Source organism: Podarcis muralis, chromosome 5 (genome assembly GCF_964188315.1).
Source record: "Podarcis muralis chromosome 5, rPodMur119.hap1.1, whole genome shotgun sequence".
Taxonomy (NCBI): Eukaryota; Metazoa; Chordata; class Lepidosauria; order Squamata; family Lacertidae; genus Podarcis; species Podarcis muralis.
Window position 1 is genome coordinate 39,107,364 of NC_135659.1, and position 22,879 is coordinate 39,130,242.

At 39.8% G+C, this 22,879-nt stretch overlaps 1 protein-coding gene across 14 annotated transcripts in view; it reads right to left on the minus strand.

Annotated features, from left to right (window-relative positions):
- Positions 1-22,879, minus strand: part of LRRC7 (leucine rich repeat containing 7) — a 169,136-nt gene that overhangs the window by 91,875 nt on the left and 54,382 nt on the right. For all 14 annotated transcript variants that reach the window (XR_003707175.2, XM_028733098.2, XM_028733111.2 and 11 more), the window contains 3 exons: positions 14,509-14,711; positions 8,786-8,903; positions 2,311-2,389 (listed from right to left, as the gene is read on the minus strand). Coding sequence is in view for 13 of the 14 variants with exons in the window: in XM_028733111.2 (XP_028588944.2) it covers positions 2,311-2,389; positions 8,786-8,903; positions 14,509-14,711 (400 nt within the window). In the remaining variant the exon portion in view is untranslated. The remainder of the gene's footprint in view (positions 1-2,310; positions 2,390-8,785; positions 8,904-14,508; positions 14,712-22,879) is intronic.

Below are 22,879 nucleotides of genomic sequence, written 5' to 3' on the forward strand. Positions count from 1 at the left end.
ATGGTGTACACCAGCAGTCAGCAAACTTTTTCAGCAGGTGGGTGGTCCACTGTCCCTCAGACCTTGTGGGGGGCCAGACTATATTTTTTTTTGGGGGGGGGGGAATGAACGAATTCCTATTCCCCACAAATAACCCAGAGATTCATTTTAAATAAAAGCATACATTCTACTCATGTAAAAACACAGTGATTCCCGGACTGTCTGTGGGCCAGATTTAGAAGGCAACTGGGCCAGATCCGGCCCCCAGGCCTTAGTTTGCCATGGTGCACTCTCTCTTAATTATAACACCCTTGCACTTAGAAGCTTTAATACATTGCTATCCTAAGAGATCCCAGGAAATTTTGGAAGCTAATTAATTTATCCCTTGTCTGGCGACAGCTGTTATTTAAAGTAGGAGACTGGACTGAACAGAGGGATACACTCTGTATTATCAGGGAACACAATGCCCTCAGACGGAAAGGGACCCATGGTGGCTGGGAGGTGGCCATCACAATCAGCAATGTGAATTGATCTATGAAAAGAATGCAGCCAATGCAGCTCTTTCAGCAGTGGCTTACTATGATCCACATGGACAACACTGGCTGGCAAATATGCTACCATATGGATCAATTCAAGTTTTGAAGGGCACAATTCTATGGTTCCTACCTAGGAATTCCAAGGGCTGTAAGATTTTGCAGATCACCCTCTCTGTGTGGAAAGAGAGATCTGCTAGTGGAGCAGGCCAACCCATGAAGGCCTCCTTTTTACAGTTCTCACTCCTCCCACACTGGTGCTCTAATAGCGGAGAGGGGGGAAGGAAGGTCTCTCAACATGCCAGCTTTGGAGCTGGCATACTGATTTCCATTCCCACTGAAATCAAATTCAAGGATGAGACTGCTTATCTGATCCATTACAATCTGGATTCAGAGTCTATTTCTGAACCAAACTTTAGTCCTTTTCATTCTAATGGATTACCTTTATTGTGTGAGAGACAGGGAAATGCAACCCTGTTAATTCTGCTCAATATATCAGTGGCTTTTGATATTGTTGATTATGATATCCTCAAGTGAGATGGGTATTGGAGGCACCATATTATTATGGCTCCACTCTTACTTTCAGGACTGTGTTCCGAGAGCAGCACTGGATTAGTACTCCTTAGTCCCCTGGCACTTGTGCTACAGGGTTCCGCAAGGTATTATTCTCTCCCCAGTACTATTTAACATCTATATGAAGCCATTGGGAATGGTCATTAGGAGTTTTGGAGTAAGGTGTCACTATGCTGATGACACACAGCTCTATTTCTGCATAACATCTGAAATCACGAGAGGATGCAAAAACTCTGAATGTAGTGGTGGACCCGACGGGGACTAATAATCTGTGCTTGAATCCTGGGAAGGTTGAGCCTTTTTTGGTGGGTGGCTCCTGTGCCTGGGAAACAGGGAAGAGATTCAGCAGGCATCTTCTGTTTTAATCTTTAAACATTTGCTGATAACTTTTCTGTGTTTCCAAGCTCATGCAGACAATTAAGAAAATATCTCTCTGTAGGAGTTGATCTCTGATTTTTTATTTTTATATGGTTTTTATTATACATATATATGTTTGGTTTGTATATGAGTAGCAGCATGAAAATACTTTTAAAAATAAAAGTAAAAAATATAATCCTCCTTAAACCACTACAAGCTCCAGGGATTGCTATGCCTCTTTTGGTTCACACCCATGTGGATTCCTAAGGCAGAGTTTACCGTTCTCAAAATTTTGAGCAAGATAAATCAATGGTCTGACTTGGTAAAAGAAACTTATCCATGTTCTTAAAAAGTGCTGGAAAATGGTTTTTATAAACTGGGAGCTTATCGTGTTCCTCATATTGGGTTCTGCATGGCATCAGCCTTCATACCCTCTTCAATAACCCTAAAAACTTACAATATTGAAATTTTGTTTGTGTATGTTTTTATAGAAATAAATCCTAATTGAAAATAAAAATACAATATAGAAAACTAAATCAGTACAACTCTTAAAATGTGTCCACCTTTTTTCCTAGCAGTCACTGCAGAATTTGCTGTAAGGCTATTTTACACTTCACTCAATTTCTTGTTGCTGTTTAGTCGTTTAGTTGTGTCCGACTCTTTGTGACCCCATGGACCAGAGCACACCAGGCACTCCTGCCTTCCACTGCCTCCCGCAGTTTGGACAAAAATTTCTTGCATAGCTTCATTATAACCAAATGACAATTCCATCCATGTGTTATACCTTCACTTTACATTACATACATTAATATGCAAACCACTGAACATATATAACAGGAAACATTTAACTTCATTGACAGATACTCACTTAGAAATAGGATTGACACTGGCTTCAATTATTGTTAAACACTTACAGCACTTTATATTTTCTGGGAAATCTTGGATCCCTAAAAAGAGAACAAAGATGTATGTTATCAGGGAAGGAATACAACAAATGACTGGTCTTTAAAGTACCTAAACTCTCATTTTAGTCCTAAGCAGATCACAATTCCACACATTGTAGTAATTACATCTGAGCTTTTAAAAAATTATGGGTATGGCTAGGATTGAAAGAACTCTATCAGCATGTGGAAGAACTTCTGTAGAGGGATCATATCTAACCATTTCCCCCTCTAAATGCAATCCTTTATACTTCATTGAAAGTCTGTTTGAAATACTGTAAAGTATTGTGCCTTGCAAAAGTAACCACTAAGCTATAATGCCTTTGAGCATGAACAAATAATGTTCCTGTTTTGTTTTAAATATGCCTCATCCTTGCTTCTTCTGGGTGAGGGCTGAGTGGTCACAGGTTCCCCTTCACCTATATATAACATCTTGCTATTGGTAAACAAATACACTACCACAAACAGTCAGTACCAAAACCTCTGCTGTGGGAATACAGGGATGTGCTATTAGCCAATAACACACCCTAAACAGCATCCATTTTACCCAGCAGTTAATAAATTGCTTTAATCTAGAATTTAGCTAGATTATTTAATAATGTAATAATGTAGAAACTTTCTAAAGTCTAATAATCCAAAAAACTTCAGTCAAACGGCTCTTGACTGGGTGGTTGCAAGACTGTGGCCTTCTTGGCCATGAGAAGCTGAATGAGGACTGAAAAAGCAATATATGATTGAAAAATGAAGAAGAGAGCTAATTGAAAGCACACTGCAATGTTACAGGATCAGCTGGTGTTAATACATAACTACCTACAACTGCAAATTATGTGCCAATAACAGAAAGATCCCTGCTGTTCTTAAGACGTTAGTAAAGGAAGCAGAGTGCTCTGGCGGGTGCTACTGCCTTTGCTTGTACTTGTATTAATATTGTCTTTCTTCTTAGCCCATGACTCATCACAGGAACTTACTTATGTTAATTTTTTTATTACGCATGTCAAGGTTATAGCCTGTGGATGTTTATTCTGAAAATGAAATAGAGTAAATCATCGAGAGGTGGATAAAATGCAAAGGAAGTCACCAAGCAATGACACAGAAAAACAAAGTATCAAAGCTGAATTTATCACCCAAGGACTAGGAGACCGTCCTTATTCAATGACTCCTTGTCTTTGAAAAGGAACAAACTTTTCTAGCAATGTTTTGGGGTTTTTTTAATCTCCTAGCAAACACCTTTAGGTACATAGGACAGCTTGAATATATAGCACCACCTTATCCCCACCTTCTCTTCAGGTAAAGCAACCATATTACTCTTGCTGCAGGTGTATTTTGCACATTATCAGGCAGGAAGACAAACATGGCACAGGTGTTGCAGGTCACTGCAGTAGCTCCCTCACAGTCCATGTCTCTTGGTCCTACATACATTGTGAGTCAGCACTCCAGGCTTTCCCCTCAGACTCCTCTGCTAAATGCCCCTGTTTACAAGTCTTTGTCATGAGAGCTTCTTCCCATGCTGGATTTCTTCCTGTAGCGTTCATATTAAAAGTGCAGCACAGAGGTGTAATGATGGGCAGATACAAACAAGTCAAAGCTGACAAATTGACTTCATGTCGGCAATTATCAGAAATATGGCTGAAGGTTGGCCGGACGTAACCAGATGGCGCTCTTGCCTCCACTCCTATAGCTTGTGTTCAAAACAGCTGCTGCACTAAAATGGCGGCGCCTATCACAGCACCAGCATCAACCTTGGAATAAAAATTTGTTTTTGTTTTGCTGCTGCTGCCCTGATGCTGAGCAAGCTCTTTCCCTGTTATAGATGTGGGTCCCAATCCAGTGGGGATCTTTTCATGATTCCTTGAAGTGATCCTGAGTGCAGGAGGGAGTGGCTGGCTCGGAAGTAAATTCTATAATGGGCAAGAGGAGAAAGCTGACAGCCAATATCAACCCCTGGACTGAATAAGAAGGCAGAGTTGGGCTGAGTAAGGTTAGTGGGGCACTGCCCACTTGTCCTCATGGACTAACCTTCACTATTGTCTATTATAAAATGTGTTTCAGCCATCAACCAACAGCAGACCCAAATTCAGCTGCTGTAAAAAATCTGTAGAAGAAGGTGGAGGTTGTCTAAATATGAGTAGATGTGGAAGCCCTGGAGGCAGAGGTGAGACACCAGTGCAACCATTACCTTTGTGGAGACTCCTGGAGACGAGGCCAATCTGAACGGGAGGGCTCTGAACTGGTAATGATATGGGCCAATGGAGAATAGAAGACATTCCTGGTACTTTGGATGAAAAGGAACATGCAGGTTTCCATCCTGTAAGTCTATGGATGTCATGAAGTCGTTGAGATGAAGGGGTTACTTGAAGGAGGCTAAGGATTCCGGTCATAATTTTTTGTAGATCACCCAGCAGTAGAGATATTTCAGACTGAGAATTGCCCTCCAGACTTTGTGGTCTTTTGTGGGAACTACAAACATGATCAAGTAAATGCCTAATGAGTGTTCTTTGGCAGTACGGTTCTATTGCTGCCATGTTGATGAGATGTTGTGTGAACAGGTGTGTGAATCTGAGCTTATTTCTATGGTTTAGCATGTCATAACTGTAAAACTGAAATAACTAAAATATGACATGAGGTTCTCCATCATGAACCTTGCTTGACCCTGGTACCAGCCCGATCTCAAGTGTCCTGAAAATATATCACACCCTGTAAAGACCGTACATGTAAATCTAGCTACCATTAAAATCTACTTAACATTTTGAATGGATGCTTTCAAGCTAATGGTGGTACAGGAAGCAGACAAAGAGATAGTCAGGTTCAGTTAATCACTTATACTATGATTACAGTTTTTCTTTCACCTTTTGTTAAAGCAAAACACAGAGGGGGAAGCAAATAGGATAGCCAATTTTAGTCATTTTCTCACTAGGAAATTAAGAGTTCTTCTAAACTCTTGATTTGAAAGATGGACAAAGTGAGAGTGGGCAAGCACATATTCATAAATTGGTGTACCTTGTAACTCTAGCAAAATATCTCAAAACTTTCATTGTCGTGTGTATGAATACATGTGAGTGCTTAGACATGCATGTGGGTTCATGATACATGTGTAACAGCTAGACACAGTCTCTCACAATCTAGCAACTGGAGGGTGAAGCAGAGAGGGGTGATAGGATGAACCAAGGTTGAGGGTGACTGCTGAATTCTATGCAGTAACCACAGCAGATGGTATTCAGGATCCATTTATCCGCTGTTGTAAGAATCAAAAAAGTATTAGTGCGTGTAGGTGATTACCCCCCCCCCCCACACACACACACTTGGTCATGGATTGCATCATTGGCAGTTTCCGGGGTTCTTGGGGGGGGGGGAGCACTGGTTCAAGGAAAGATGCTGTGGAGAGGTTGACTTTGAAAGCAGCTTCCACCATGAATGCTGCCATCCTAGATATCATCAGTAAGGTGTTGCGATGCATGCAGGATCCTGTTATGGAGTAGTGAGAAGATCCTTCACCCATTACTTGAGATGGTTTAGCAAACATAGATGCTGCAGAAGATGCATGGATAGATAGTGCTATTGCATCATGAATAGGCCTAAGGGCAAAATCCAGTCACCTGTCAGAGGTATCATTTAACTAAGCATCTCCATCCTTTGGTAACAAGTTCTGATTTGTCCATTGATAGGGTCTTTAAGAGGTCCATGAAATCTGTATCCAGTGTGTAATGCTTATTGGCAAAGCTGTGCTGACTTCCTGAATTGCATGGGAGCATTCCCCTTCAATTTAGTGACTCTTTTGATAACCACTGGAGTGGGGACAAGTTGGCTGAGGGTCTACAGTGGCAGGAAGGGTCTGCACAGTGTCTGTTTTCTGCTGATTTTGAAAACAAGCCTAGAGTGGCTAGGGCACAGCGTAAGAGTGGCATGTAGTGAGCATCTTGAAACATATTGTCTGGTTGAGGTCTGGTTCTTTAATTACGGACCCTTTACTCCATTCATCATCAACTGGTTCTGTCAAGGTGAACGGATATAAAACCGTGGGCTGGGAGGTTTGGGCATGCATGGAGTCATCTCTGTATTGACGGATGAAAAAAAGGATTAAGCAAACATGGAGCAAAAAAAATGAAGAGGGGCCAGTTTATTTCCTGTAAAAGCTACTGGTGCCATTGTCTGCTAGAGGTGCAAGTAAGCCCAATGCAGTGATGATACACTGGCAAGTGAAATAAGCTGAGAAAGTTTACATTAAACTGGCTCTAAAATAAAGCAAGCATTGATCGTTGCAGAAGAGAGACGATTTTACAAAAATAAAAATAGCTGCAGCCCTAAAGGTGGACTGAACATAACATAATGTTCATTGTAATGATACATCCTGTGCATTATGTAACACTTCTATTCTGACACCATTAGACAAGCAGAGTGCCCAAATAGGTAGCAGCAAAAATTAAAGAGAATCAATTATGTGCTTTGGTGTCAGAATATATCCCTTTGAGGTTTTGTTCTGCTCATGAAATTCCCCTGGGCACTTAGAAATTGCTTAGCTTTAGTCAAGTCCTATTTTGAAGACTATATTAAGCTAAAGTCTACACAGCACACAGTTCTTCCTTCCTCTTGGACATCAATTGTGCCTGATGGCCATTGCAGAACTAGTCAGATTCTGCAGCAAAGCACTGAGCATGGAAGCACCTAAATGTTCCTCACATGTTTCATATATTACACATATTGTGAGGTGGAAAAAAGTACAGTCATGATCTAAAGTAAGCATTATGGTAGCTATGTTTTATAATTCTAGAAAAGATATAGAATTCTGTAATTAACAGTTTGTAGGGAACGAAACATTGTTTCCTGGCATCTTAAATACTCGATATATCAGCAAGGATATATAGGCAAGGACATTTAATAAACTGTCTAGTGCTTACAGATGTTCTCATCTTTCTCCCTCCCCCCCCCCCAAAAAAAAAACACTTTAACAAGACTGGAGGAAATATTTCCTCTCCTTCTGGTTGGTATAAAGGTCAGAGTGCTTGTTTCTCTGGAGGGAGCGGGTGGCACTGTGGTCTAAACCACTGAGCCTCTTGGGCTTGCTGATCAGAAGGTTGGAGGTTCGTATCTGTACAATGGGGTGAGCTCCTGTTGCTCTGTCCCAGCTGCTGCCAAGCTTGCAGTTCGAAAGCATGCCAGCGCAAGTAGACCAGAAGCAGTTTAGTCATGCTGCCCACATGACCCGGAGAGATGTTGTGGACAAACGCCGGCTCCCTCGGCCTGAAAGCGACATGAGTGTTGCAACCCCACAGTCGCCTTTGACTGGACTTAACTGTCCAGGGGTCCTTTACCTGTTTTTTGTTTGTTTTGACCTTTCACACATAATGCAAAACACATGAGCATGGATGTTTCAAGAACAAGATCATGGCTTCTGTGTTACTCCCCTAATTTTCCTGCTGCTGGGTGCTACGAACTAAGTCATAGCTTTACTTTGTGTGCTATCCTAAATGTCTTGTCCAGACAAACTCAAGAACAAACCTTCGTTACCACTCATTATTTGTCTCACTGTAATGCAAAATGTTTGTCGGACAGCATTGAGGAGACTTATTTAAGCTAACCAAAGTTTCCAGCTCAGGCACAAATTCTAGCTGGTTTAAACCAAGAGGCATATCCCGTACTCCAATCACCACTGATTTTAATGCTGTATTTTTATATTGCTGTAACCCGGACCTAATGGTGAAAGATGTGTAAGAAATTCTAATAATAATATTAGGAATAAACTATTCTTCAGGGCAACTGAGAATTCTTTTAATGCTGTCAAAAACAATACATGAGAAAAAGGGTCTGAAAAGAAATTAATATTTTTAGCATTCTTTCCATCTCAAACCCTGGTTTAACAAATGATAAAAATGTGGCATTTCCCCATGTACTGATTTTACTTTATAATTAGAAATAGACATAGCTGTTCATTATCAATCCATCCCACTATTGATACACACACTGCCCTCCATGTGCATGGTCCTGGTTCACATGACTCAGCAAGCTTCAGTTAATCTAAAATGGTGACTCCCACATTATGCAACTGCCCAATTTGGCCCCAATGCTATAAACTTTTAAGTGGATTATAGAACCTCATTCATATCAGGTAGCCTTCTTCTAAACAAGGCCTTGGTTGTTAGAGAGGTATTTTAACATGAACAGCTTTTCATTATCTGAATTTTTTTTTACATTGCTGCTTTACTTGTTAGTGCTGCTGCTATTTTAAGTCTTTTATTATTATGTTTGTATGCTCCATAAGCTGCCTTGAGTGGGCTGGGGGCAAAAGGTGACTGATAAATTACTTTATAAATAAGCATGGTAAAGGTAGCTCTTACTTCAACCTTTCCATTGGTTTAAGTTTGTGATTCTATGATAAATGAAAAGGAATGGACAGACATTTTTCCTTACCATTTTTACTGATGTCAAGTTCTTTGAGATTCACTAAACTGGCAATGCTGGTTGGCAGGCTTGAAAGGTCATTGTCTGGGATACTCAGTTTACGCAGAGCTTGACAGTTGAATAATTGCTGCAAAAACGAGAGAAAATTGGTTATGATCCTTGCTTTAAATTTTGGTCTAGTGTTAACATTTAGAGGCAATAAAATAAAGCACATTTGCTCATGGCCAGTAAGACCCAGTGTACATGAGGTTGATCTCTAAAGAGCAGCAGAACATGCTCCCTTTTACATGTCCCTCCCGAGAGTGAATCCTTCAGCTCCCAGGGAAACTCAGTGACAGAACACCTGTTTTGTACATCCCATGTTTAAATCCTAGCATTTCCAGGTCTGGCTGGGCTTGCTCTCTGAAACCTTGGAGAACTGCTGCAAAGTAGTGTAGAACTGAGCTATAGGCACCTCAGTATAAGACAGCTTCCTATGTTCAGTTGCAGATTAGAGATCCAGACTTCTTAATGGGAGTGATTAGAAACAACAGGCCTACCAATTACAGAAAAACTGGCACACAAATGATTGGAGGAGGGAATTATCTTAGAGACCTAAGAATAAGATATTGTACTGGTATACTATGAAATTTAGGTGACCATAAATCTGTTCTTGTAAGATTTTGAAACCATCTCTTCACTTTTTATGATATGTTTATAAAACTCAAAAGGGAGCAGAACTATAATTCAATGTGACCATAGTCCACAATGTTAAAATGCAAACAATGTGTAATTAATACTAGTGCTAAAATGCTGGTGAACAAACTATGGACTAACAAAACTCACTTTTAAAAAGCATTCAGTGTGGATTAGCATAGCTACCTCATATTTTATGATGGGCCCGATCATCTATTAGCAAAGGACAAAATAAAAATATTGCTCCAGAAAGTCTGAAAGCTACTATACAGAGACCATTAATTTGTGCTGGTGAATGCAGTAGCTTAATGCAAGCCAATTTACGCTAAGAAAAGAGTTCCTTTTGGAATAATTCTGTCATCTGCTTTTCACTTTGAAAGAAATGGCAAGTAATGGCAACAATAAGGCAGAGTGAGAAATGCACTCACAAAGGAATCAAATTACTTTGAAGAGCCTTTTAAGATATACATTTTCTCAGGAAATCTTATTTAACTCTAAGAAATTATGATGGCATTGAACATTAAGACTCTAATGGGCATAACCAACATGCAATATGTACTTATTTCTTTTACACAGGAATTCATATGCTACTAACTGCTGAGCTTTAGGTCGCCCATCTATTTTGTAGTTTTTCAGAATCCTAGCTGCACAAAAAAAAAGTTCCTAAGGGCTCATAGACTATAGAACAGGCTTCCTCAACCTCGGCCCTCTAGCAGTTTTTGGACTACAACTCCCATGATCCCTAGCTAGCAGGACCAGTGGTCAGGGATGATGGGAATTGTAGTCTCAAAACATCTGGAGGGCCAAGGTTGAGGAAGCCTGCTATAGAAGAAGCATTTGGATCTAGAATTTAAGATTATGCTCTCTGCTTTAATAGAGAAATAGCTCAATGGACAAACCATGTTATAGCTTGTTGAGATTTGGTGTATGGACTATGTAAATGACCTCACTGGCATAAGAAAACACATTTTATAATCAGTGTAGTGGTTCCACAGAATGAGAAGCATAGAATTAAGTTCATGTACATTTTTATGGGTACAGCTAAGGTCACCAAAAGTTCCAAGATTTCAAACTACATGTTCTTAGCATAAGAGTTCAAAATGGAGAGCCGATGAGTTTGAAAAGTTATTTTTATTGATATCAATGCAAATCTCAGCTAGATGAATTAAGAAAAAGGTAACGTTATTGTAGCATGAATCCTGGGGGCAGGGAATGCCTTTTAACTTGCACTGTAACATCCTGGCAATTTTGCCACAGTTGCTGTCCTGGATCAAGTGAGGAGAGGGTCTAATCTATCTACTATCTACAGATAAACAAGCTACTGTATTTTTTGCACCATAACACTCACTTTTTCTCTCCCAGAAAGTAAGGGGAAATGTCTGTGCCTGTTATGGAGGGAATGCCTACGGGTGGCGGGGGTGATCTGCTGCAGTTGTGAGAAGAGGATCCATGGTTCCCCTTCCTTCCCTCCTCCGTGGCTCGCTTTGAAACAGCAAAGCAGGAGAAGAGCCGTTGAGTGGGGAGGAGAGAGGGACAGAGAGCCTGCTTCTTTAAAGGAGCAAAGCGGGAAAGGAGAGGAGCCGCTTACACAAGTGTAAGCGGCTCCTGTCCGGTTGGTTCCTTTAAAGCAAGCAGGCTCTCTGTCCCTCTCTCCTCCCCACTCAGCTCGCTACATAGCAGCAAAGTTTTTCAGCTCGCTAAGCCAGGGATGAGCGGGGAGGAGGGAGAAAAGCAGAGCCTGCTTGCTTTAAAGGAGCAAAGTGGGAGAGGAGAGGAGCCTTCTCCCCTTATACCCCTCTTCTTCATTATTAGCAGCATCCTTCTCCACCTACCCCACGCGTGCTTCTTCTCCCCTTAAACCCCTCTTCTGCATTATTAGCAGCATCCTTCTCCACACACCCCATGCGTGTTCCTTCTCCCCTTAAACCCCTCTTCTGCATTATTAGCAGCATCCTTCTCCACACACCCTACGCATGCTCCTTGTCCCTTGAGTGCTTTTCCTTCCCTCCCCACTTAAAACGTGGTTACAAAGCACGGATCCACATGGATCCTCAGGATTTTTGCACTGGGTCACCCCAAATTCACCATCAGATCACATAGCATGTCCATGGCTACATCTTGCACCAAAAAAATCACGCACCCACTGTTGCTTGGGGCCGCAGTGGTGCAAAAACGTTGTTACAAAGCATGGATCCACATGGATCCTCAGGATTTTTGCATATTCAACAGCATTTTCTATAAAGACTTCATAGATTATCACATATTTTAATGAGGTGCTGTACTTCTCACTCAACTATCTATTACGCACAAAATTATATTGTGATGTACTTGTGACCGCATGTTAAAATTCCATGCTAGAATCTCTTTTTAAAATGTGATAGTCGAGATGACACATTTTGTGTTCTACACACACACGCATCGAGAAAGTGGAATCCCTTTTTAAAAAAAGTCTCTTTAAATTATTATTAAATAGTAACCATACATTATGATTAAAATGAAGCAATAACTCTGAACTATCTACCGACAAATTGACCTCTATCACACACCATTTCATCTCTATGAGGCAGAAAAATATGATTTGGTATCTGGAGTCTTCTCTATCAACAGATACATACAGCTGAGTAAATGACTCACTTCTCTATATCACTTTTCCTTCAACCCCCTGGAGAGTATAACTAAATTGCTTCTCCAGTTATAAACAATTGCCCGGTGGAGTGAATAAACCACTGCACTGAGCATCCAAATTTGGCTAAAGAGGCAAGAAAAGGGGAGACAGTTTAGCAACAGAACAATACAGAGTTGGCAACATCTACCCAAGTCAAGCAGTTTTAAGTTCCTCCACTGAAGTCAATGAGACTTAATAATTTGGAATGAAGGATACTGTGTAGCTTTGGCTAGAGCAGGGGTCTGCAACCCGCGGCTCCGGAGCCGCATGTGGCTCTTTTAGACCTTTGCCGCGGCTCCGGGGTGGATACTAGCATGGGGAGGAGGCGCATTGTGCGCCCCAACACTCCCCACTGTGGCGGGCGCTGTACTGGCTGTGACGTTGCATGGGGTCGGTGCGTGCGTTAGTCACGCACCGTCCCGACGTCACCTTCCCGTCCGCTGTCAGATCGGAGGGCAGCGGCGCGCATGCTTTAAATGTCGCAATGGTTTTGCGGCTGCCAGTTTTTTTTCCCTTCGGAAACGGGTCCAAGTGGCTCTTTTTGTCTTAAAGGTTGCAGACCCCTGGGCTAGAGTGTCAATTTAAAGATTCGGCTCCATATAAAGCAAGGGCCACTGCAGAGGTTGTTCCCTCCCAAACAGATGCTACTTACGGTACATGGTAAGAACTAACAAACTGGCATTTGGTAATGTGATACTGGGGCACTAAGCACTACAACAGCAATATGCAATAACGATGCCACAAAAAGAAATGCTTTGCACGGACGTGTAAACTTTCCAAAGCTCATCCAGCCCTCAAAAATGAAAGTTGCTTTGTGCTATGTTTCCCAGTGAGGATGTGTCAGTGTTATCCTCCCATTCTTTCTCTCGCAAAATTCCTCTAAAGCTATGAAAAGGACATGGACAGCAAATCTCAAATTTTAAGAGATTTGAGGCACTATGGTGACATGAATATACAGATGAGCTGTACGTGTCAACAAAATATCCGTTTGCTATCCAGCTTTCACTTGTGCTTTCTACAAACCTGTCCCCTTCCTCAAGTCCTTTGGTATTTGCAGAAAGAAGCAAGGATTTTTCTCATTTGCACTGTGACTTGGAGCAGATAAGGAACTGCAGCTGTTCTTGTACTATTTCTTCTCTTAACTCACTTGTGTTAAGACCTTCCTAAACCCTCTGCGTGCTTCCAAGGCCTTGGCAAGGTGCTGTTCTGTTTGCACTGCAGTTTGGAGAAGATAAGAAAGAAATAGCAAGAGGCTTCTTCTCAAAACAAGTGACAGAAGAAACTGCCTCTCTCCAAGCCCACAGGAAAACGCAGAGGCTTGGGAGATAGGCAGGCACCTCTGTCATTTGCACTGCACGGAAAAGGGAAAAGATAGACAGAAAGAAAATATTTTGTTTCTTGCTGTTTCTGCAGTACAAATGACTGGGTGGGGGAAGGATGTGTATGTGTTTGCCATCCTTCACACTAGAGGAAAGGTAAAGTTGTGGGAATCTAGTCAGTGAATGGCTTCAAATGTTATGTTTTGAGGCGGAAGAGAAAGGAAAGAGAAAGTGCAAATTCCTTTACTCACACTTCCTATGTAATGATCAAAGCAGTGAGCAGTACTGTTGGCTGGTAATGAGGAGTGCAAGCTTATGCCACATCTGAGTTTTCACATCTACTGATGGAAGAGAGCAACTGTGAAGTAGATATTGTAACAGAAAGGAGACTTTTACTCTCTTGCTGCTATGACTGTCAGTCTGGGTAAGCAAGGGCTTCTCAGGTAGACTGCCACCACATTCACCTTCTATTACATCTAACCCAGGCTAGAAATGAAACCTGATGTTACTTGATCTGTGTACCCCAGCGGAAGCAGCAAACAACATGGGATACAGGCAAGGAGTGCACAATACTGTATAATAGTGCCATGCCACAAATTTTCTCATTTATACATAACAGGAAGAGATGTGAAAATGTTAAATAGGGTTCACCATGTCTAGGTCTCTAGCCTCCAAAAAAAAAAAATATTTTCTTCATTTTAAGCAAATGACACATCATTAATATACCCATGAGCTTAGAATTTGTTGTGACTTAATTCTAGCACATTCTAGATAATTCCCAATGTATATTTCTTGAATAACATGGCATTAATAAAGGAATTTCAATTCATACACTTGGAAGGACCAAATCCACAGACCTCTTTGTCTGTTTGCAGAGCTGAAAGCAGTATTTTCTAAAAGTATGAAAATGTGTAATTAGTTGACACAGTGAGAATATTTAGAACTCTAAATACTTGAACTCAGCAGTTTGTTTATGCCAATTTCCCTTTTTATACTGCGAGTTCCAAGCAGACCTTAAATGTTCATTCAGCAAGGCAACTGCATTTGTGTATTAGAGAAAGAACAGAGTTTACCTTAGGTAGCTCTTCAATTTGATTGGCATCTAGATAAAGCTCCTCCAATGTCCGTTCAAAGTTAAAAACTTCCTTTGGCACCTGCTGAAGGCTGCAGTGGGAGTAATCGAGCACTGAGATAATTTCTTCTTCCCCTCGAAAACATCGGCATGGCACCAGGCGACCAATAATTTTCCTTTTGGTTGTCATCTCCAAACACTGAACTAAAAGATAAAATATAGAAGAGAAATTGATTTCCCAAATCATTGTTTCTGTTGTTAGAAAAATAACTAGTGAACATACCTTTAAGAGCATGTTTATATATAATTGGTAAATGCTAGAAATTATTGGTATAAATACAATTAGGTTTTCATAATTAAATATTATTAATACTATAGCTGATATATAGTATAAAATCCATAAAGTATTTATAGTATTTACTATATAAATGCTTAGCACATAGCATCAATATCATGTTTCTATATTTAATGTGAAAGTATTTTCTAACTAGGTTAGTTTTTTATACAGTATACAAGCTAAAGTATATTTCGTCACAATCCTCCACATGCCCACAATAATATGTGTAATCCATGCAATTTTTTCTTGCATTTAAGGAAGCACCCACACCTAAGCAGTTATACTGAACTTGATAAACATTATCTGCTCCACTTTCCATTATTCTATAAAACATCAATAATTTTAACTTGGCTTAAAATTGTAACCTGGTTGCTGGTTATAGGTCACTACACTTTTTTACCATGGGAATCTGTTTTAAAGTCTTCCAGATCAAAACTCCTAAACCACCACCTAATTGTGCATTCTGGTGAAGAACACCAGATACCTCAAGGCGAAAGGATGAAGGGGGGGACGGGACGCTGCTATATAACAGTAAATCAGTCAACACTACAATTTAGGTCCTCTGTTCTAGCTCACAAACGCACATACAGTTTACACACAATGCTTTTAAATTGCTTTTAGTGTTGTTGACTGTTTTGCTATGCTTTGTGATCTAGTAGTATATTAATACTTTTATGAATAAACAAATAATAATCAAAGAAAGCCCACTAAGGCAATGGGACTTTCCCCCATCTCCTCCCCCCTGCAGCCCACACCTTCCCCCCTCCTGTGGAGGAGAGTCTAAAATAGCTTGGGGGAGGAGAGCAGAAGGGAGATTGTTCAATCTAGTCTTAGTGCAACACTGAATTACATCCACTGTGTGCCCTGAACTAAACACAAAATATGCAAAGCACAATTATAATATATTTGGAGGGGTTTTTTGGTTGTTACCTTCTTTTAGTCTAAACTGATCAGGATAAAGAAGCAAGCACACCAACTCTATTCATTATATCAAGCTCATTCAACAATTATTTACTGTAAGGACCCTACTTCCAGTGGCTACTTTGCATTCATCTCTAAATATTTAAGTCAAAAAATAAATACATAATTTAATATTCAAACTCTTAGGGAAAAGGGATTTGAACAGAAAAGCTGGAAAAGCTTTTAATTTCCCTAGCAAGGACCATGGTTTCCAATGGGAAAACGTAAGTGCAAGGAAGCATATGATGACACAGAAGCATATGATAGCACAACAGTAATTGAAAATAACAAAAAATAAATAAAATCTTAAATATCTGTGTACATTATTGGAAAAGAGAATGCTCAGTTGGCACAATCCAGAGTATAAATGAACTCTGATTTCTCTCTCTCCATACAAAGTTATCCTAATAATTTAATTTTGTAACATTTGAGCCACGTGAACGAAAGGTACATGGCACTTATGAGTCCTCTTCTCCACCATATCTCATAATCTACCTTTTAGACAATATAGCTATAACATAGAAGAGAGTTCGAAAGGGGTGGGGGATCCATCAGGCATGGATGGGCATACAGTATTTGCAGAAACTACTAAATATTTATTTATTACTAGAACCCTGAAATTTACCAAACAGTGTAAGGTGCAAAATGGTGTCTCATTATTATGAGCAGTGAAACACTTAGATATAAAGAACAGGCTTCCCCCACTAAGCATTGATTGAGTTAAATAATTTATTTTTGATACGGGAGGTGGGCTCACTGTTCTTTCACACAAAAACCCACTTTTGGTTTTCATTGTTTCAACAGCCTCATTGGAAAAGCCTCATTTTCGCTATTGTAAAAAACTGAGTCAGAAACCTCATAACTCACTCAGGGATTTGCAAGTAGATTCCAGTTTACCTTCTGCCCCCACCCCCTTGCTAACAGCGCCCTTAGGTCTTTTGCCATTTCCCTGTATTCTGGGCATTCATCAGCCTCTTTGCTGTATTCCAGTCATCATTCCCACATTACTTCTTTATATATTTACACAATAGCTTTATATATTTACACAATATATCTTTATATATTTACACAGTATCTTTAACATTTCCAACTAGTCCTCTGTTCCTGGCTAGAACCTAACCAAGGTTTCGGGGGTGGTAGAACCTAATGTCCCGCAATTTCATACCCTAATCCTACTTTAACCACATCTGCAGAGAGTCCTGTATTAGAGGTGCCTTTAGCACAATAAGAATCTCTCTGGTTAATATAATCACGAATAAAGACAATTCACTAAGAAATAAACCAAGGAAAACAACATAAAATGAGCAATTGAAAAATCCTCAGTGGGGTGCAAGATTCATCAGGAATATAATAATACAATCAGTAGTCAACTGATAATAATAAAAACATTTTTTATTATTTAAAAACTCTATTCCCTTCAGGCTCCTGTAACAACAAAGAAGCATTTATTGTATTATTCAATTTATTTCCATTCTTCCTGGAAAAGCTGAAAACAACTTTAAAATCTGTAACATTGGAGTGCAAGTTATACTGCCATTGCCTTCGGGTAGAATTTATTATTTATTTATTACATTTATATCCAGCACCTTCCTCTAAAGGAGCCCAGGGAAGCAAATATGTCAATGCAGAACGATCACAAATTAAAACTTCTTTAAAAATCACCTACTCTAAAACTAATTATTTCACGATTGCCAGGGACAGACCTTCCAACCATCAGATGTCTAGGTAAATAGGAACGTTTTAAAATTCATCATAAAAGTCAATAGTGAAGGAGACTGACACACCTTGTTAGGGTCGGCATTGCACAAATGAGGGGCCACCACCAATAAGGTTCTGTCATGGGTCAACACCAACCAGAAATTGTTTGTACTGGAGAAGGTGCTCTGTTAGGTACCTGGGTCCCAAGCCAGTAGAGGCCAGTGATGCGGTGTGGGTGGGACACCTTTGTCCTCCTGGCTTCCCAACACAGTGGATCACAATGTAGAGGGTAGGGGAGAGGCACAGGAAAGCTTGGTGTGGTGCAACACATGGTGCTGGAGTGGTGGATTGGCCCTACCACCTTGTCTCTCCTCTCTTGGTAGCCATCAGCAACCAGCTGTGTTAGGAAGCCAGGAGGACAATAGTGCCCCATCTGACCAGCTACTACTGCTAGTATTAATGCCTTGAAATGGGCCTGGTAGCTCAATGATGGCTGGTGTAATGCTCTAAGGACTGGTGACACACAGTCCCTTCAGGCTGCCCTACTTACCAATCTGACAGCCGCATTCTAACAGAATGAGAGAATCGCCAACGTTGGAACCTTTGTATTTGACCTTTGCAGGTGATGTGGACAGGAACAATAAGAGCCAGAGTAGGGTAGTGGTTAGAGCATAAATTGCTAATCTGTAGACTTCCAGACATTGTTGGGACTCTAACTCCCATCAGCCACATGGCCAAATCAGGGATGATGAGAGTTGCAGACAAGGAACATATGGAGGGCCATAGGTTAGCCACTCTCAGCTATAATATCAAATTATGACTTGGGCAACCTAGGCTGAAATCTGCACTCAGCTATGTAGCTCAGTGGGTAATGTTGGGGCAGATACTATCTTTCAGCCTAGCCTATTGCACAGGATTATTGTAAGACAGGGAGAGGGGGCATGTATGCTACCTTTTGCTCTTTAAAAGTTGTGTAATACAGTAAATGCAATAAATAAATAAATAAATATAGGATTGCATTCCCTTTGAAATAAAGCTGAAAGAAAATAAAAATCCATGGTATGTTTCTATGTTTCTAATTTTATTTCCCTTTCATTTTCTTTTGGATGAGGGGAATTGTGGCTGGAAGAGTGTGGCTGAGTTTGACACTCCTGCTTTTATTATGAGTTGTATGTATATGAGTCGTAATTGTTTTTAAGTTCCTGTATTGCATTATTATGCTACTTATGTTATAAACAATACTGCCCTGTAGCCTCTTGGTGATAGGTAATATCTAAATAGATAGATAGATACCAAGTTTCCTCAAAGCACAAAACTACTCAAATAGCTGTAAGTAGCTTATTTATCTCATATGATATCCTGTGCTAAAGGAACCTTTCTCTGCTCCAAGAATCACTCTCAGATGTTTCATTGTCTCAATCAAGTGAGAGTTCTGTCAGCCCCTAGCAATTACAAGGAGATTAACATATGAATGCTGTCAGGACAAATCCCCTTTTCTCCATCACATTTCCTCAAAATATGAAGAACAAGTGAAAGAGGCAGAAATGAGCATTAGTGAGACCGAAGTGCACCTGGTTTCATGTTTATCAGTGCCAATAACAATCTTTCTGTCTGACTGCCTTTGGCCCAAGGGTATAAGTTAAAACAGAGTTCACGAAATAAAGCAATTTTATAATTTAGCTTGGCCAGATGCTGACTTTTGATGTAGCATACAGTAATTACATTTTAATTAGGAAAAGCTATCAAAGTTTAAGCATGTTTACAGTGCATGTAACTCAGTCTGAACCTTCTGAATCATTCAGTTCCCTCAAAATTGGGTGAGAAAAGGAGAGGAATTAGATATTTACAGATCAGTTTAGGTTCTCTCCACAGAACACCAAACTATATGTAGAGGAGGGAGACATGATAACCCAACCAATAATAAAAACAACATTCAACTGATTTTACTAACACAGGGGATGGAGCAATTGGTCATAGGCTTAAGGCTGATATCTAATTGGCCATGTATTTTATTAGAGGGACCTGAAAAGGGATACATTGCAAGACTATAGCAAACATGCCTTACCCTTAATCTTCTCAAAATCAAGATTAACTCTGAGATTTATGATTTCCAGAAATGAGTATTATTTTGTTCTTATGTAGAAAAATATATTTGTCCTTTACAACTGTGTTTTCTCATGGAGTAGGAGCTATATTGTGGAGAAGTGCATTATCTCTAAATGAAAGTTACAGGAACTGTTTACTTTGCTTACTTATCACTAGGTCTCCATCGAAAGAAGATGCTGTACACACTGCTATCCAGAAGACTTCTGTGTTGCCTTTTCTATATTTTTAGAGAGTTTCTGACCTTATGTCCTGAACTTTCTGGCCCCTTGCATGCAAAGCAGCTCCATCTTAGTGTTTTTCTGAGCTTGGTATTGTACAAATAAATGCCCTTAGGATACCATATCTTTTGTAGCTTTTCACATCATCTAAGGTTAACAAATAATTGAACAATGACATGTATTTGGAGACGTCTTTAGAAAACATACTTTCCCACAGGCATTCCAAAAGCCGCATTAACATTGCATATATTTATTCAGCAGTAAATTTAGTGCTTAAGATAAATCTCAAATGCCATTTTGATGGAAACCAGGAACACACACAGCAGAAGAAATGGAAAATGAGGTTACTTTTAATGCTGTGTAATATAGAGAAACATTATAGTTTTAAAATGTCAAACACGCAAAAACTATGCATTTCTAATGCTATTCCCAAATATCATTCACAATTTTTTTTACTGAAAAACATCTTATTGAAATATGTTTCTGAAAAATGTAGCTAAACGAAGAAGCAGAAGAGTTTATTTACTAGTTAAAAGTCAAGGAAGCTGCTCAGTGTAGAAGTCTGGCTTTCAGGATAAATAGAATTAATTTGGTGGTCTATAGTGCTTGTCCATGTACTTGCGGAGGGGGAACCCACCATGACAATCTACCCACATTTAGAATGGAAAATGAAAATAGTTTCTGAATGTGATGGTAGCATGCTTGGTACCATTCTTTGGCCATACCATACCATGTGAATCTCCACATTTAATGCATTACTTTTTATTTGTTCTTGGCATCCGTGGAGTGCACCTTTGGGGGTGAAGTCAAACAGCTGCGTTAGCAGCACCAAAGTGACCTTTCTGGGCACAAGCCTGGGCAGGAGATTCCGTAAATACATTTACAGTCCACAATACACTTTAATTCAGTGCTAAGCATATACACATTGCCGTTTTTAATAAAGCCTAGAAAGCTGAGATACAAACGATATTATGAACTCCTTTCTTTCTCTTCTGGGTTAAAGGGAAAAAAGAATCTACAGTAGAAAAGCAAATGTAAACAATGCCATGGTGTCTGCTCTGCCTTTATAATTATCTGTAAGGCTTATCCTCTTAGAAGGACCACGTTTAATCTAGCATAAAACCATTGGTTGTAAAGAAATTAATTAAAATAAAATCTAATCTCTCTTCAATTAGAGGATCTTTTGTGCAGCAAAATAACTAATCCTTATTTCTCACTAATCAGGAGACGTGGAAGCTTTCTCTCCTGTTCAAAACCAAGTAAAAACAACATCAAAATAATAAAAGGTTTTACTAGATCTTACTAGCATTTTATTTTCAATACAGGTTTGATAAATGCCATGTACTGCCAAAGGTTGGGTAAAGAAATTGTAAGAATGTAGCAAAACTGAAATTTGGATTTTACTATCCCTACAGATATCTCTGCATTTGCAAAATTATTTAAAGCTATGTATTGCAATTGAAAAAGTAATGTATCAGTTGGTGGTAAGGCTTTCATCAGCAGAATAGAAAGGGAGGCACTTTCCACTGATTTTCCCCCTCCCCATCTTCCTAAATTTGCTCTGGAGGGTCCTCCTCCCAATCCTCTGGAGCAGATTGAGGAGTGGGGAGGGGGAACTCACTGAAAATGGCTTCCTTCATTGTTCCACTGACAGAAGTCTTATCATCAGCTGCATAAAACCATTGGCTATAACCCAAGGTTCTTTTACGCCTGATAATAGTGTGTCACAGATGGTTTCAGGTATAATACATTTTTGCCATACTTATTGTGAGTCCTTCCCCCTGCTATACATAAATGATGTTCAAAGAGCTGCAATCCTGAACACAATTAGATGGCTTAAACAGAAACAAAATGGATGTAAAATAAAAGAATCGAGGAAAATAACAACTATGTAGAAACATTTCCTTTGTTCCTGCTGCTTTTCAAGAAATTCTCTACTTTTCATTCAAAGTAGTCATGGGGCTCCAGGCTCTAGAAAAACAATGGAACAACGGGCCTTCAAAAGGAATTTTGAGCCTGCCATCAAGAAACTGTTTTTGAATGTGTACCTATAGAATTAATAAATGAGATGATCACCAAACATCCATATAACATTATTCTGTCCAGCAGTTACTTGGTACATTGTGAGCTATTGTCAACTATTTACATTGTTTTTAAGTGCATTTTTCAGTAGATCTTTCCTTTTCTAATTGCTGGTAGCCATCAGCTATATATTATATTGGTATCACATCATCTAACAGCATATTCTACCCCAACTTACTTTTTTGACCAAACACACTTCTTGAATTCTATTGTGAGGGAAAGCAGTGGGTAGTTACAGCAAAAGTGGTGGGTAGAGAAAGGGTTAAGACTGCACACTTGCACCTTTTCTGGTGAAAATGACAAGGAAAAGTTTTATTAACAGAAAAGCAAGTTTTGTAACATGAAAAGCTCCTGAAAAATAACAGGATAACATTTCATTGAAACAAATCTTATTGCAGTAATTTGTAAGCTGTTACCTGCACGGGTTGTTTTCTTCTTTTTTTTTGCAAACTCATACGTGCAGTTCCAGAGTTTAGTGGAGGCTGTTAGAAAAGTGACATCTTATCTGCCTTGTTAACTGACACAAACCAATAAAAAGCACAGTTCTGTGTCATTCTGAACCTGTACAATTGCCCACCACCAGCACCAACAAGCAGTTAACAAAACCTCAAGCCCTAAACTTTGAAGTGTTGGGTACTTGCATTCTTTTAATTCCATCCTGTAATGTTTTGAGTAAAAGTATAATTGAGGTTTACAGAAATCTGAAAATGACTGAAGAAAAGCAAGTTAGCTTTTGTCCTGCTCTCTTCAGGCACAGGTTCACACTTACAAGCTCCGCATCCAAGCCTTCCCTGCGAAAACCTGCTCTTCAATGCTCAACTGGAGCAAACATCAATCGGGTTTTAAGCGGACTGACGTTTGCTCCAACTGGGCTTTTAAAAGCGGGCTTTTGTAGGGAAAGCTCTGGAGCAGAAAAAAAAGTGTGCTTGGATACGGAGCCTTAAAGTGTGGACTGTGCCTGGAAAGAGCAG